General features: G+C 63.6%; 1 protein-coding gene across 4 annotated transcripts in view; it reads right to left on the bottom strand.

Moving 5' to 3' along the window:
* Positions 1 to 3722: 3722 nt before the first annotated feature.
* Positions 3723 to 14615, bottom strand: part of SH3BP2 (SH3 domain binding protein 2) — a 35513-nt gene continuing 24620 nt past the window's right edge. For 2 of the 4 annotated variants that reach the window (XM_040237672.1, XM_040237671.1), the window contains exons 2-13: positions 13316 to 13455; positions 12081 to 12183; positions 10349 to 10466; positions 10075 to 10145; positions 9307 to 9395; positions 9015 to 9083; positions 6878 to 7520; positions 5735 to 5858; positions 5474 to 5529; positions 5157 to 5238; positions 4620 to 4679; positions 3723 to 4287 (exon numbers count right to left, since the gene is read on the bottom strand). In XM_040237672.1, coding sequence (XP_040093606.1) covers positions 4150 to 4287; positions 4620 to 4679; positions 5157 to 5238; positions 5474 to 5529; positions 5735 to 5858; positions 6878 to 7520; positions 9015 to 9083; positions 9307 to 9395; positions 10075 to 10145; positions 10349 to 10466; positions 12081 to 12183; positions 13316 to 13451 — 1689 coding nt within the window. In that variant the 5' untranslated portion in view covers positions 13452 to 13455 and the 3' untranslated portion in view covers positions 3723 to 4149. Of the gene's footprint in view, positions 4288 to 4619; positions 4680 to 5156; positions 5239 to 5473; positions 5530 to 5734; positions 5859 to 6877; positions 7521 to 9014; positions 9084 to 9306; positions 9396 to 10074; positions 10146 to 10348; positions 10467 to 12080; positions 12184 to 13315; positions 13456 to 14063; positions 14177 to 14451 lie in introns of those variants that run through there. The other 2 variants (XM_040237670.1, XM_040237673.1) reach the window with 2 other exon arrangements.

A 14615-nucleotide genomic window follows, 5' to 3' on the forward strand; every position in this document is an offset into this window, starting at 1 on the left:
AGAAAAAGACAAACAGGAAAATGGGCAGAAGAGTGAATAGATACTTCACAGGAGACAAAATCAAAATGGGTAATAAATATGTGGAAATGTGCTCAGCCTCATCAGTAATTGTTTAGTCACTAAGTCGTATCAGAGTCTTTGCAACCCCATGAAGTGCGACACACCAGGCATCCCTGTCCTTCACTGTCTCCCAGAGTTTGCTCAAGCTCACATCCAATGAGTGAGTGAGGTTGCTCAGTGGTGTTCGACCCTTTGCGATCCCATGGACTGTAGCCTACCAGGCTCCTCCGTTCATGGGATTTTCCAGGCAAGAATACTGGAGTGGGTTGCCATTTCCTTTTCCAGGGGATCTTCCCGACCCAGGGATTGAACCCAGGTCTCCCACATTGTAGGCAGACGCTTTACCATCTGCGCCACCAGGGAAGTCCGGTAGTAACTAGCTAAATGCAAATTAAAGCCATAATTATACACCCACCAGATTGGCAAAGATGGAGAAAAGTCTGACAATTACGAGTGTTAACAAGGATGTGGAACCACTGATCTTTTACTGCAGAATTCTTGGGAAACAGTGGAAGGCCCTGATGCCCCAAGAGTCCTGAGTACACACCCCAGAGAAACTCATGCACACATGGGTCAGAAACACAGTTAAGACTGTTGCTAGCAGCACTATCTGTGATTGTCCCAAACTGCAAACTAAACGTCCATCCACAGTAAAATGGATCCATGAACTACAATACCATCAACAGAACAGCTTTCTGCAAGAAACTACACCTATGCACAGCAACCTGGATAAACCTGAAGACATGACACGCAGAAGCCAGATGCCAAAGCTTGCACGGCCATGACTCCACTCACGTAGGCGCACAAACAGGAAAGCACGGAGACAGATGCAGGCTTCGTAGTACAGCAGGAGGCCCCACAGCCAGGGAGACGGGAGGCGTGGTGCTGAGCTGGGGAGGGCACAGGGGGCTGGTCCCCCTCATAGCAATGCTACGCTGTACGTCTCTGCGTGGTTCTCTTTTCTGAATGCGTTTTATTCCACAGGAAATGAAAGGGAAAAGGAGGCACCTAATCTCTGAGTAGCTCAGGGTGTGGCCAGGATGCAGCTGGAGGGTGACGCAGGGGCAGCCATCAGGCAGCCTCGGAGGTTTCTGAGGGTGGCAGATGGGTCAGGGCTGCTCTACGCCCTGTGACTCTCCCTCCCCATAGAGGGCTGGTAGCCTGGCCACCAGCAACCACCTCTGGGGCCCTGACAGGGAGCCTAATGTGTGTGCAGGCTGCCCGGCCAGGGGCTCCCTGCTGCCAGGTCACAGCCAGAAGTGGGCCTCGGTCCTCCCCTCACTGCCCCTCCTCTAGGGACGCAGATCAGTCCATCGCCAGCTCCTTCTCCTGATGTTCCCTGGGTGGCCCTGCCATTCCCTCCAGAGGCCAGCCCAGTGCCGCTGGGCAAGAAGCCCCTTGGCCCCAAGCCGAGGCCCCTAGTGCTCAGCGGGGGCTGCTGGGAGCACCCTCCACCCGGGTCAGCAGGGGGCGTCCACGCCATGTGACCCAGAGCTGGGGTGGGAGCAATCCCGGTCGGTTTGTTTCGTCAGGTCTCCTCTGGTTCTAAAAGCACGTTTTTGCAACAAACAATCAGTATTAACACAAGTTACAGGGGCTCTCTGCGCTCTTCTGATCAACTGCAGGAAGGGCTCAGTGCTTGGCTTGGAGGAGCCCTCAGAGCAGCTGGGGCTTCTTCCCAAGGGCAGGCACTGAACCACCTCTGAACTCAACCGTCGGGCTGGGCAGGTCGGCGCAGCCTCTCTGAGCCTCAGCTTCCCTGTCTGTAAGATGAGGGGCAGCACGACCCCTCGGGTGGGCCTCCTGGCAGGTCTACCCACAAACTGGGGCTGGGAGGGCAGAGAAGCGAGGTGGGTCGGCCTTGTCCTCCGCCACCCCCCCAGCTGTGTCCCCCTGGCTGGGTGAAGGCAGGTCTGGAACCCTGGGGGGTGCAGATTAACCAGACACCCACAATGCCTATCCGAGGCTGCTGGGCAGACGCCAGGGTCTGGGCTCAGCAGCAAAGAACAGATCACACGGCTGGGACGCAAACCCAGGCCGTTCTGCGCCTCGGTTTTCTCACCTGTGAAATGGTCTGCCTGGAGCTGGGGGAGCAGCAGCTTAAGTCAAGTGTGCAGCTTAGCGCCTTGAGTACAGGAAGTGCTCGGTGCTAACCAGCCTCCAGCCAACGTGGGGAACAGAACTTTCTGGCAGGTCTGGGACGCCCACACCTCCACGTCAGAGGACCACATCTGGTGCCCCATCCACTGCCCCCAACCCACACACTCTAGCAGCTGAGGCCCTGAGCTTTCGTGGTCCACAGAGCTGGGCAGCTGTCCCGGCAGGCTCTGTGCTGGGCCTCCGGCAGCAACAGGCTCCATCTCTCCAGGCGGCCAGCAGAGAACCCCCACACCTTCCAGCTCAGGGTCTTCAAACGCGAGCTGGCTCCCAAGCAGCTGCACGCCAGCTAAAAGCAGTAGCATCCTGTGGCAGTCCCCAGCACAGCAGACCCCGAGCCCTGCTGGAGACTGCATCTCTGACTTCAGTTCCCACTGGAAGCGGCGGCCACGCGGGAATGGTGTGCCTCCTGGGGTTCAGGGCAGAGCGGGTGAAGGAGGGCAAACTGCTCGTTCCCTGAGGTGCTGGGGGAGGAAGACCAGGGCTCCCGAGCCCCAGACCCGAGTGGGGGTGACCCTGAGTGACCCTCAGGTCACCCAGAGGCCTGACCGCCTCCCCACCCCCATCCCCAGAGGCTAAAGTGGGAAACATCTGCAGAGCTGGTGCTGGACACCCAGTTTCTGGAAGCAGACGGCCGCACTCTTCCCCACCAGAGAGCCGACATCTCTGCCGGGGCCCCTCTCTGCTCCTCTGACCACCACCTCACCCAGGATGTGCCCCAGGGCAGAGGAGGGGACGCGTGAATGGCTTTCTCCTGGGACCTTTAATCAGTGCCAGTGGGCGCGAGTGCTCTTGTGGCCTGGGTTTTACACAGCAAATTCCTCTTTCCTAGCAAAAGAGGGCTGTGTGGAGGATCAAATGGCCCTGGGTTCCCTGACAGCCCTGACACCAGCTGAGCTTGTTTTTATGGAAAAAAAAAGAAATTCACCCCAGATGGTCATGCCAGGGAGACCAGCCTGCTAGAATCCACGACAGGAAGCACGGAGGTACTCAGGGCTGGGCCTGCACTGAGTACGGACTAAAGCACCTGGGCGTCTGGTTCCATCGTCCCCACCCATCCTTGGCCTGCAGGGGCCCCACTCTTTCCACCGCACTGTAGCCATCACCTCCTCCAGGAAGCCTTCCTGGAACCCCCAGCTGGGTTCCAAGCTCCCAGCCCCTGCAGACCCTACTGCCGAGGACAGTGGACGCTGGGAGAGCCTCCCGCCTGGCTGTCTCCCAACTGCTGGTTAATCCAGCGAATGACTCAACTAGAGACATGTGGGGCCTTCAGCTCTGCAGCCTCACTGCCCTGGACAGGACTCACGGCAGCAGAATCTGGCCCTTCACACACAGGCTTTGAACACAGACTGTCTGACTCTGGGGTCCTGTCCTGTGACCAGCTGTGCATCCAAGAGCAAGCCATTTAGCAACCTGTGCCTAGAAAACAAGACGACCATTTAGGGCGAGCTGACCTGCCGAGGTCACTGCTTAGACCCTGGAGTAGGTACTCAGTTAGCCCTGGCCACGGTGCAACAGTCATCTGTGCTTTATTGCTCAGCACCGGCCCCACACGGAGCCTGTGTTGTAATGTTCCTGGGGGGTCCAGCCCCTGTCCCCCCACCCCAAATACGCCAGCCCTGCCGAGCTCCCAGCCCAGTGCAGGGTGGGTGTGCTGGGGGACCTCCATTCCTGTCCATGAAGTCCAGCCCGGCCTCGGTCCTGGGCCCCTGGGCAGTACGCAGGGTGAGATGGGAGAGCCCTACCCCATCCTCTGGGGCCCAGGGCATGGCCTGGCCCCAGGACCCAGCCTGCTGGGTGGGGCCGGCCTTGAGATTCCTCTGAGATGTCCGCTGGGGAGGCCCAGCCTCCCATGTGGGCCAGCCTCCTCCTGCGCGGCCTGGGGCCGGGGCCGACGGGGTCGCCTCTGCGCCGTGCGAAGCAGCACAGCTGTCACCTGGGCCTGGCGTAGCCGTAGGGGTGCCGCAGTAGCAGGCTCTGGTGGCCAGGCAGCACGTGGGTGTGGTAGTGTTCCACCAGGCTGCCCACGCTCACAAACAGGACCTCGCCCTCCAGGTAGAACTTTGAGTCCTGGGGTGGAGGGGGGCAGGGTCAGGAGGGGCACTGGCCCGCCTGCCTGCCCTGTGAAATGGGGTGCTCGGCAGCAACGCCCGCCCAGGGGGTGCCGGCAAGGTCTACAGATAAGCCTAGGGTCGGGGGCGGGTCACCCCATCTCCTCTGGGGTCCGTGGGGGACAGAGCTGGGCCGGGAGTAGGGGAGGGGAAGAAGGAGGGGTGTCTGGAGGCATGGGCCTCTGAGTGCCCACTGCCTGCGCTCCACCAGGGAGACTCCTGGGACCCCAGCCAGGCCCCAGAGCAGGGTTCCCCTCCCGCCTGGGGCCCTCCGCAAGGCCGCCTGCTCACCTTCTCAAAGACGCGGTAGTTTCTCACTTTGCTGGAGGTCTCATCCCACACGACCAGAACCTGCAGGGAGAGAGGCGTGTAGCACAGGGCTCGCTCATCTCGGGAAGACGATGACCTTAGACCCCGAGCAGGCCCCTCAGAGATGGAGCCAGTGGGCAGCAGAGTCAAGGCTGTGTCCGTGGGGGAGGGCGGCCCCACACACGCAGAGCAGGGTCGCGACGGGCAACCTCGCCCCGGGGCTCCTGCCCTCAGAGTCAGGTGAGACGTGAGAGACAGCAGCGCGTGTCTGGTCCACGCTGGGACCGCCCCTGATAGTCATGGGGCAACTGAGGCTCAGTGCGGTCACACAAGTCACCCTTGGAGGGGCCTGGGCAGAGCCGGCAGACGTCCCACCAGGCTCACCACCCTCAAGAAGCCCCCCTTCAAGGTACAGGAACAGGAACCCCACCCTTTCCTTCCTGCCTCGTGCCCGTGCTGGGGGGTGGGCATCACTCCCGATGGTGGTGTGACCCCAGGCCCACCTCCCTGGGTGCCTACCTTCCCCGATTTGGTGGAGGAATTCCGGATGCAGTAGAGACCATCCTGGGGCACCCCCCGGGGGCTCGTGGCCTTGAAGAGCCTACGACGACACGGCTGCGTGGAGGGGGGCCGCCTGCGGGCAGCTCTCAGGGACCCTCCAGGCCCACCCGCCTCCCCCATTCCGAGAGCACCAGGGGCCACGGGGGCAGACGCACAGAGCCCGGGAGTGGGGGAACAGAAAGGCAGGAAGACCTGAGGCGGGGGCGGCGGGCCCTGGCAGAGAACCTCAGGTCTGCCAAAACGAGGCCGTGGAGAAAGGCGGACTGCACACTGACCTCTCCACCTCGAAGGACTCTGTGGTGTTGATGAAGACTGAGCTGGGCAGTGGCACCTGAGTGGTCAGGGTCAAGGGTCAGGGTCAGGGTCATGGCCCAAGACTGGGGGTGGGGGCCCCCTCCTCCCTGCTGGCTGCCAGGCTGTGTCGGGAGCCAGGCGTTTGCACCGGGTTCGACCCTCTAGCCCCAGAGCCCCCAGCTTTCCGGCAACCCCCCACCCCCCCAACGACTGAGATGTGGGCACCCCACACCCAGCCTCGCCTTCTCGTAGTCATCGTCGGAGCCCTCCCCGCCAGCGTCCGCCTGCGACGTGTCAGTCTGCACGGGTTTCCGGGGTTTTTCAAAGGAGAAGCTCCTGAAACTCTGCCCGTCGGGGGGTGATCGCCTGGGAGCGAGACAAGAGGGAGGCCAGTCAGACATGGGACAATGCCCCGCTCCCCTCGGTGACCCCCTCTCGCCCTCTGAGTGACCACACCGAGCCTCAGAACCCAGGGGGTCTGGTGCCTGAAGCCCCGGCAGCCGTCAAAGGCTTGTGACCGTGGAGCTCCAGGGCGGGGGTGGTGGTGGGGGGGTGGGTATCCGTGCTGACCGCCCTGGGGCAGCAGGAATTGCCTGAGGCCCGGAAGCCTGAGCTGGGATTGCTGGCCCGGGGCATCCTGAGCTCCAGACGCTGGGGGAAAAGGCCCCGGTCTGAGGGCGGTCTCCCTGCCACGGACCACCCCTGTGGCCTCAGCCAAGCCACGCTCCCCCGACAGCCACCGAGAACAGATGCCAACAGCCCGAGCCAAAGGGACACGCCCTCACGAATGGCCACGTGCCCCTAAGCCTCCAGGGCTCCAGGGCGGATTCAGGGAGGCCACCCGGACGGGCCGCCAGGCTGTGTGTGCGGCTGTGCTGTGGACGCTTGGCTGTGGCCCAGGCAGCCCTGTGGCGCTCGGGGCCAGGCCCAGAGCCTGACACAGGGACCCGGCCTGCAACTCTGCGACCCCTCACAAGACAGAACCACCAGGGACGTCCTGACAGGCACGGCGCTGACAGAGCCCTGGGGGGAGCGAGACACAGTCAAGGGCGCCCGGGGAGAGCCGGGCAGGAGCATCCACTCAGGGATTGCCCCGTGGACCCAGAGCCTTCACTGCCAAGGGCCCCACGGGCGGGGGCTGCCGTGACACACGTGTTTCCCAGCATTGCCCGGCAAAGAAGCCCACATGGTCTGGAGCAGGCCTCAGGGGCAGCCGGTCAGTCCAGGCAGGAGGGCAATCAAGGAGCCTTGCTCCCCCCATGCCAGGGCCACCTGGCACCCACATGGGCTGAGAGGCCGGGGCAGGGAAACGGGGTCACCAGAGGGTAAACATGCCAGGGAGGGGTGTCCCAGGCCAGGGGGTGTCTCGTGCCACACAGACTCACTGGAGGTGCGGGAGCGCCGGCTTCTCTGGCCGGGGCAGGACGGGAGGCCGGTCTGCAGCCTCGGGCACAGGCAGCTTCAGTGGAGGCGGCCGAGGGGCCACAGGGGGTACACGGGGTCCACGCCTGGCCGCCTCCCCCGGGGGACTCTCCTCTACCATCTTCAGGAACTTGGGCTTGTTGGCTGGCACAGGCGGGGGCTCAGGGGCGGGTGGCCCCCGGGGGGACAGGTGGAAGGACTTGAGCTTGTCACAGTTCCAGGAGGCAGCCGTGGCCGTGCTGGAGGGGTTGACCCCATGCGCGGGGATCCGGGGCTCCAGGCTGGGGCTGCTGTTCTCAGGGAAGCAAGGGGCTTTCCGGAGGCCGGGCCCAGGGGGCAGGATGTTGGGCGGGGGGTCGCTCATCCTCCGGGAGACCGCGGGCACCCTGGAACTGGGCTCCACCCACCGCAGGGCCGGCGGCTCCCGCCTGGAGTCCTCGGGGGCTGGGCCAGTGTCCGGGAGGCCGCGCTTAGGGGGCGGGGGTGGCAGCAGGGGGCCTGGACCCTTGGAGGTGAAGGAGTGGGCACGGGGCACCTCAGAGAAGACTGGCTTCCTGGGCGTGGGCACAGGGGGCGGAGGGTAGGCCGGCGGGTGGATCAGGGCATCTACAGAGCAAAGAAAGCCACATGGTAAGTGGGTGTCCCCCGCTGGAGGCTGCAGCTGCACCCCTTCGGGGGGCAGTGGACAGCCAGGGGCCCTGCCCTGCAGCCTGGCCATCCCACACCCTCATGCCTGGCACTCCTGGTGTGGCCTTCCTTCTGGGTCTGGCCCGCCTCACGCCACTGGGCCCACCCCAGACGCCCTCCAAAGCCTGGGCAAAACCTCCCAAAGTCCAGGTGCCACATCAGGTTCCCGGAGGGGTAGGCAAGAGTGAGAGGAGACCAGGAAGCCTCCCAGGATTGGGCTCAGAGGGCAGCTGGGACTCCCACCGACAGGCGAGGAGGAAGGGCGGGAGCTGGCTGGGGGGTGACAGGTTGGGTCTGCTCATGACACGTTCAAGCTGCTACAAGAGATTTAGTGGACGCTGAGTGGACTTGATGCTTTCGAACTGTGCTGTTGGGGAAGACTCTCGAGAGTCGCTTAGACTGCAAGGAGATCCAACCAGTCCATCCTAAAGGAAATCAACCTTGAATAGTCACTGGAAGGACTGATGCTGAAGCTGAAGCTCCAATACTTTGGCCACCTGATGCGAAGAGCTGACTCACTGGAAAAGACCCTGATGCTGGGAAAGATTGAAGGCAGGAGGAGAAGGGGATGACAGAGGATGAGATGGCTGGATGGTCTCACCAACCTGATGGACAGGAGTTTGAGCAAGCTTCAAGAGATGGTGATGGACAAGGAAGCCTGGTGTGCTGCCGTCCATGGGGTCGCAAAGAGTCAGACACAACTTAAGAGACTCAACAACAACAAGAGCTAAGAGGAGGCCCTGAGGGGACTAAGGAAGGCAGAAGTCAAGGTCATTGGAGAAGAGGTCAAGGAACAGGTAGGCCGGGGTGGAAGAACTGGGCCAAGTCCCCGGGGATAATGAAAGCGAGAAGGGCAAGAGGAGCTGGGGGAGGAGAACGGGGTGGGGTAAGGACTAGTGAGCAAGGAGACAGAAGGCAGGGGACAGAGGGATGGGGACAGACGGTGGGAAGTGACAAGACAGAGGGCAGGACAGGGGCGTGGTCCTCCCACACCCCTCCTCGTGTTCCCAGCGGTGCGGGTACAAGCCCATCGCCCTGGCTTTGGGAGGCAGGACTGGGTGGGGCGGTGAGTGACCACACGGCCACCAGAGGTGCTCACAGAGGGCTAGCCTTCCTGTCCCCGGCTCAGCCAGGCCCTGGCTAAGTGTAGGGCCCCCCTGGCTTATCCCTGAACCGCCCCTCTCCCACCCCAGGATAACTGGAGATCAGAGACCAGAGCCAACCTCTCCTGGTCTGATCCTCCAAACCCTTGAGCTGAAGGAAGAAAACTGAGGCCCGAGGTGGAGATGGTCACGCCAGAGGCCACCCAGAGCCGTACCCGGATGACCACTCCCAGACTGGGGGGCTCTGTCCAGCCCCCAGGCCCCGTTCCCCACCCCAAGCACTACCCAAGCAGCGGGCTGCCCCACCTACCCTCGGGCCTCCCGGGCTCGGGGGAGTCGGGCTCCAAGTATGAGTCGTCCTCGTCGTCATGCTCATAGTCTGCAGGGCAGACAGGGCATCAGGCCCGAGGCTGCCAGGCAGGGCCCTCCGAATCCCACCCGCTCAGGGAGGCAGGGGCCAGGATAGGGAGCCCAGACCCAGGACACTCAGGCTGCCTGGGAAAACCCAAGGGGCAGAGCAGGCAGACCAGTCAGCTATGCCTCCCTCCTGGGCAGCAGCCAGCTGTGCAGGGGCGCGGGGTGGGCCCCCGGATGCCTCTTACCTTCGCTGTCTGTGGGGTGCGGAGACAGGCTGATGTCCACCGGCCGCTCGATGGCACCGTAGAAGCTATCCGTGTCCGAGCTGGAGTCGCTGAGAGTGGGGCAGGCAGTGAGGGCAGGGCAGCGGGCCCCTCGCACTCACACACAGACACGCAGACAGACGCCAACGCAGGAGCGGGAATGCAGACACAGAAGAGCGCACGAAGAACGTGCACAGAGACGTGCGGACACACAGAAGAGCTGGACACGCAGACACTCAGACAGGAGGCGCACGCTGACACACGGACGGGAGACTGGAGCGGGCGGCGACTGCCTTCTCAGCCCCACTGTGGTTCTTCCACAGGTGCACGCCCGACCGCCTGGCCTGGTGCCAGGCCTCAGGTCCCCGATGCACCGGCCCTCGGGGCCCAGGCAGGGGCCCGCTGGAACCCTCATCTCTGAAAGGATGGGGCAGGTGCTGTTCCCACACAGAGAGCCCTCTGCCTGCTGAGCCAGCCTCCCCGTGCAGTCAGCAAGACCCGGACAGGCTGGCCCACCACAGGACTAAGCCACTACAAATCCAGGCCTCCTGGCTGGACGCCCCTGACAGGCCGCACGCACACACAGGCTTACACACTCGGGGGCACACCCCACACACACGCGGCCCAGGTGGCACCTGGAGAAGAGCCTTCAAGGAGGAGACCCTGGGCCCGGCCCCCAGGGGTTTGTGGGCCAGCTCACAGTCCTGGCCCGGCCGAGGGACACCCCGCCCACCCCCAGGCCCCGCCCACCTGGCGTCCAGAGGCAGCTCCTTCTTCTCCTGGAAGTGGCCAATCTCCTTGCGCAGCAAGGCCATCCAGCTCTGCAGGTGAGCCAGGGCCTCAGCGGGCAGGACCCGCGCTCACCTGCCCTGCCCTCCCCACTTGGGCCGGTCTGCATCGACCCCCAAGGCCGGCTCTTCGGGTGCTGCGGCCCTCTGCCGGCCCACCCAGGGCTCCTCCTGAGACCGCCACCCTGAGTGCAAGGGTCTGCATGGGGGCCGCGCCCATTCCTCGCCCCCAGCACCTTGCGCTCATCCTCAGAGGAGGCGGAGAAGAACCACGTGCGGTGCTTCTTGCTGATGTGGATGATTTTGAAGGGGAAGACGTTGTTGGACGTCGTCTCCTCAGCCGCCCGCATCACCCTGAGAGCAGTACCAGTGATCACCATCTGCTCCCCGCCCACAGGGACCGCCTGAGGACAGACCGGCCCCTGGACAGGCCTTGGCCCCCAGCACCACGTCCCCAGGAACACGGTCATCCTCCCCCCGCCCCCATGCTGGGGGCCTGGGTGCTTGCAGCAAAGGGAAGCATGTGGGCAAGGGCAGGCGGTGAGAGACAGTGCCAATCCAGGAGGGCTTCCAGGAAGCAGTGGTGCAGGGCTCCGAGTCAAGGACATGCCACCCTCACTGCCCCCCACAGCGAGACTTTACTTGGATGCCTGGGGCCGCGCCTAACCCCTGGCCTGCCTGCTGGGGGACCCTCACAGGGCTCGGGTCAACCTCGGCCCCACCCCTGTTCTCAGGCAAGCGTGCCCCAGAGCACTTCAGAAAAGTGACCGTGGCTGTTCCTGCAGCTGAGACGTGGGGTTCAGGGAACGATCACGTCTGCCGGGGGCGTGTGGTCAGGCTGGGCACCCAGGCAGGTGCCATCAGGGGGCCTGGACCATACCCTGGGGCAAGGCGGCACCCCCACCAGGCTCCAGGCAGTATGTCTGGGGAAAAGAAATGTCCCTCTAGCTCCTGTCATTATGGCACAGAGAGACAAATAGAAAGAAGAGCACTTAGAGGATCTGAGTTTCTGGCTATTTCCTGGCTAACCTGGCCGAGCCCCTTAACCTCTGGAGTCTCAGCTACTTCATCTGTAAAATGGGGACAGCAACGTCATCCCTGATTATTATACAGAACTGTTGTGAGGACTAAATATCAGAATGTACAGAGAATGTATTTAAAGTGGTATAAAAAGAAAGATTCATACCATAAAAAATATTCCAGGTGCAGGAAAAAAAAATGTCCCTCTTCAGAGGACCCCAGAGCTCCACGCCCCCCGTGCCCGCTGGCAGCCACAGGGCCCTGGAGCCTCCCCTGTCCTCCACCTGCAGAGCTGGCACTGGGCTGGAAGCCGGGATGTGCACAGAGGCCCAGAATCACTTCCTAAGGGTCCCCGTCCTGTCACTGACACCATGGGACCCGTGGGTTCTCCCAGGCAGACAAGGCCAGGCCCTCCTCAGGGGACCAGAGTGTAGTGACCTCAAGGCCTGGGTGGTGTGACCCCAAGACCTAGAGCCAGGAATCACACCCTGCAACGCAGGTCTCCGAGGCTGAGGGCAGGCCCACACACGCCAACACGCCCCATCCCATCCGGGCGCCTGGTCCACGGCCCAGCGGACCATTAGTCACAAAGCCCCTGAGGGGCAGGCTCGTGGCTGATTAAAGCCCCAGCGCACAGCCTGGGCCAGCAGGCAGGGCTCCGGGCCAGAAGGAGGCGGCAGTGGGGGAGAGGGGGAGGCATGGGGAGGAAGGAGGGCTTGAGGGAGACTCTGGAGAGTTCCAACCCTGGAGGAGGCCCTCGCCTCGCCCCCAGGCCCTTGGCCAAGCCTGAGGGCTGGCTTTCAGGAGAGGAGGGACTGGCAGAGGTAGGGCTGGTCCAAGGGCTGGGGTTGCAAACAGGAAGGCCTGGGCCCACCTTAGTGGGAGCCGGGCGGCGGGCAGCCGCTGGCCCCGGCAGCCAGCAGCACGGTCGGTCAGCAGGGCACTTACCGGTTGTAGCCGCTCAGCGAGAAGGCGCCCTGCGGCGAGGCGGATGTGCTGCTCTTGAAGTAGTAGATGCAGCGTTTGTGGATGACCACAAAGCGCAGGGGCCCTGCGGGCGGGGCAGGGCAGGTGAGCCTCAGTCCTGGGCAGGCCCCACTCTGGGGACCATGCCCAGAGGCCCAGGATGGCTCCAGGCCAGAGTCTAAATGGGCAGCAGGTTGATGGGCATGCAGGTCCCTCCGGGGGCAGGGAGAGATTCAGGGGACTGTGTGGCACCTAGGAACAAGGACTAAAGCTGGCTCAAGGAAGGGCAAAGACGGGGCCAGCAGCCAGGAAAGCCAGAGCCACCTTGCTGGTACTGCCCAGCTGCTGGGAGGTGATGGAATGAGGGTGGGGGCAAAAAACCCCAGAGATGCTGCCAACAAGAGCACCCCACCCCCATCGCCCAACATGGAGCCGACCCCAGGTAGTGATGGTGAAAGCCCCATCCCTGAGCAGCTCCTCCTAGGCCTGGGAGCAGCTCAGCTGCAGGCCCTCGTTGGAGCCTCCAGTTCAGAAGAGCAGGGAGACACCAAACCAGTCAGCCTGGGGCATCTCAACCAGGCAGCACAGGGTCAGGGAGTCCCTGGCAGAGGGCACAGTTCGAGCAACCCCATCAGACCTCGCAGCTGGTCAGAGGGACGGACAAGGCCCTGATGCTCTTGGGCCTTCAGGGTCTCGAAGCCCGGCACCTCCCAGGCCTGGGGGCTCCGTTCTCTCCCAGTCTGCTGTCCTGGGGACCAGAGCCCCGGTCTCATGAAGCTCTCCAGAGACCCAGCACCCAGATGGGTGTTGGCTTGGCACATGGGTTCACTACGGACAGAGTGACTGGTTCACTGAACACCGAACTGATACGGTGAGGGCACCATCCAGGAGCCAGACCTACCAGACCAACAAGGGCCCACAGCTCCTGGCCACGGGCTGAAGCTCCCTGGCCAGCTGGTCAGCATTGTGTGTCCGATGCCCTCCAGTCTCCCCCAGCTGCTGCACCACAGACCCTCCCACAGCCCTGGGGGCTAAAAAGGACAAGTTCAGGGCACGGGGGTGCATGAGCAGAGACAGACGGGAAACTCCAGAGGGCCCATGGCGAGGAAGGAAGCAGAGGCTCAGGAAGGCGGGCTACCTGCCACAGAGGCCCAGGAAGGCTCAGCCCTATCCCCGGGGCCTCCCTTCATGCCCCCACCCCCACACAGGAGACTCACACTTGAGTAGCTGCAGCTGGGTCCCGCCCTTCTTGTGCAGGTAGCCGGCCTTGGCCACACCCCCAGGCATGGTGAGCAAGTTCTGCGCACCGATGGCCTTCATGGGGACAGGCCAGTGGGTCTCTTCGGCCGCCATGAAGCTACAATACAAAGGGAAGGGGACGTGTCTTAGCTGGGGATGGGAACACACTACTGCCGGCCTGCCGGCCGAGGCCACGACAACCATGTGTTGGCTTGGCTGGGATACACCCCATCAGCCTGGGGCATCACTCAGGAAGGGACCACATAGTGCAGTCACCGGGGACAGGCTGCCTGCCCAGGGGTTAACACAGGACCCTCCATCCCAGGACCCCACTCCACGGCCTCTTCCTCCTGTTCCAGCCGCTCTCCCAGAAATCTGGCAGGCTCCTCTCACACTTCGAGCCTGCGCCTGACTGCTACCCCTCCTCACGTGGAGAAGTCCTACTCGTCCCTCAAATCGCAGATTCAGACGCCCTCCTCTGTGAGGCACCTCAACGCCCAGTCACATTCCGGCCCACCCTCTACTGGTCCCTCTGAACTGCACCCCCGGCCCTGTGCTGTTATGTCCGGCGCCTGCCCCCCTCCCACCTGCACCTGGTCCCTCCTGGGTCCACAGTGAAGCTGGAGGAGTCAGGGTCAGACCCAGAAGACCAATCTTACTGGAACTGCTGCCCCATCCTCAGACACACACACACGCACCCAGAGAAAACCACTGCTCTCGGCAAACCTGAGTGCTCCACCAAACGTTCGCTGCCTCCCGTCTTCCCGGACGCCTACTCCTCCCTGGGGCCCCGGCCTCGGCCTCTGCCCGGGTCCCGAGGGCTGCCCCTCCAGCTTCCCCTGCACACAAAGCCAGCCCTCGGTCCTGCGTCCCCCAGCAGCGGAGGCTATGACAAAAGCGCGCCACCCCCGCGCCCGCCCGGCCGGCACAGGACAGAGCACCGCGGGCGTAGGGAGAAGAGGGCCCCGCGCTGGTGCCTGCCCCAGGAGATGCCGGCAGACAGACGGGCCCCCGCCCCGCCCGGAGCCCCTAGACCCGCGGGGGGCCGGCCCCCGCCCGCCAGCCCGCCTTTGTTCTCGCCGGAAGCGCCGGCTCGGTCCCGCTCGGTACTCACGATGTCCACGCGGCGGGCCCAGCTGGGGTCGGGGGGGCAGCCTGCATCCGCTTCCCCTGAGCGCACCGACACGGCCCCGGGCCGCGCGCCCCGGCGGCCGCCTCGGCCCCAGAGGCGGCCTCCCGGCGGGCCCAGGCCCACGGCCGCAGCCCGGCGCCCGCCAT

The sequence above is a fragment of the Oryx dammah genome, unplaced genomic scaffold (genome assembly GCF_014754425.2).
Source record: "Oryx dammah isolate SB20612 unplaced genomic scaffold, SCBI_Odam_1.1 HiC_scaffold_3, whole genome shotgun sequence".
In the NCBI taxonomy this organism is placed as follows: Eukaryota; Metazoa; Chordata; class Mammalia; order Artiodactyla; family Bovidae; genus Oryx; species Oryx dammah.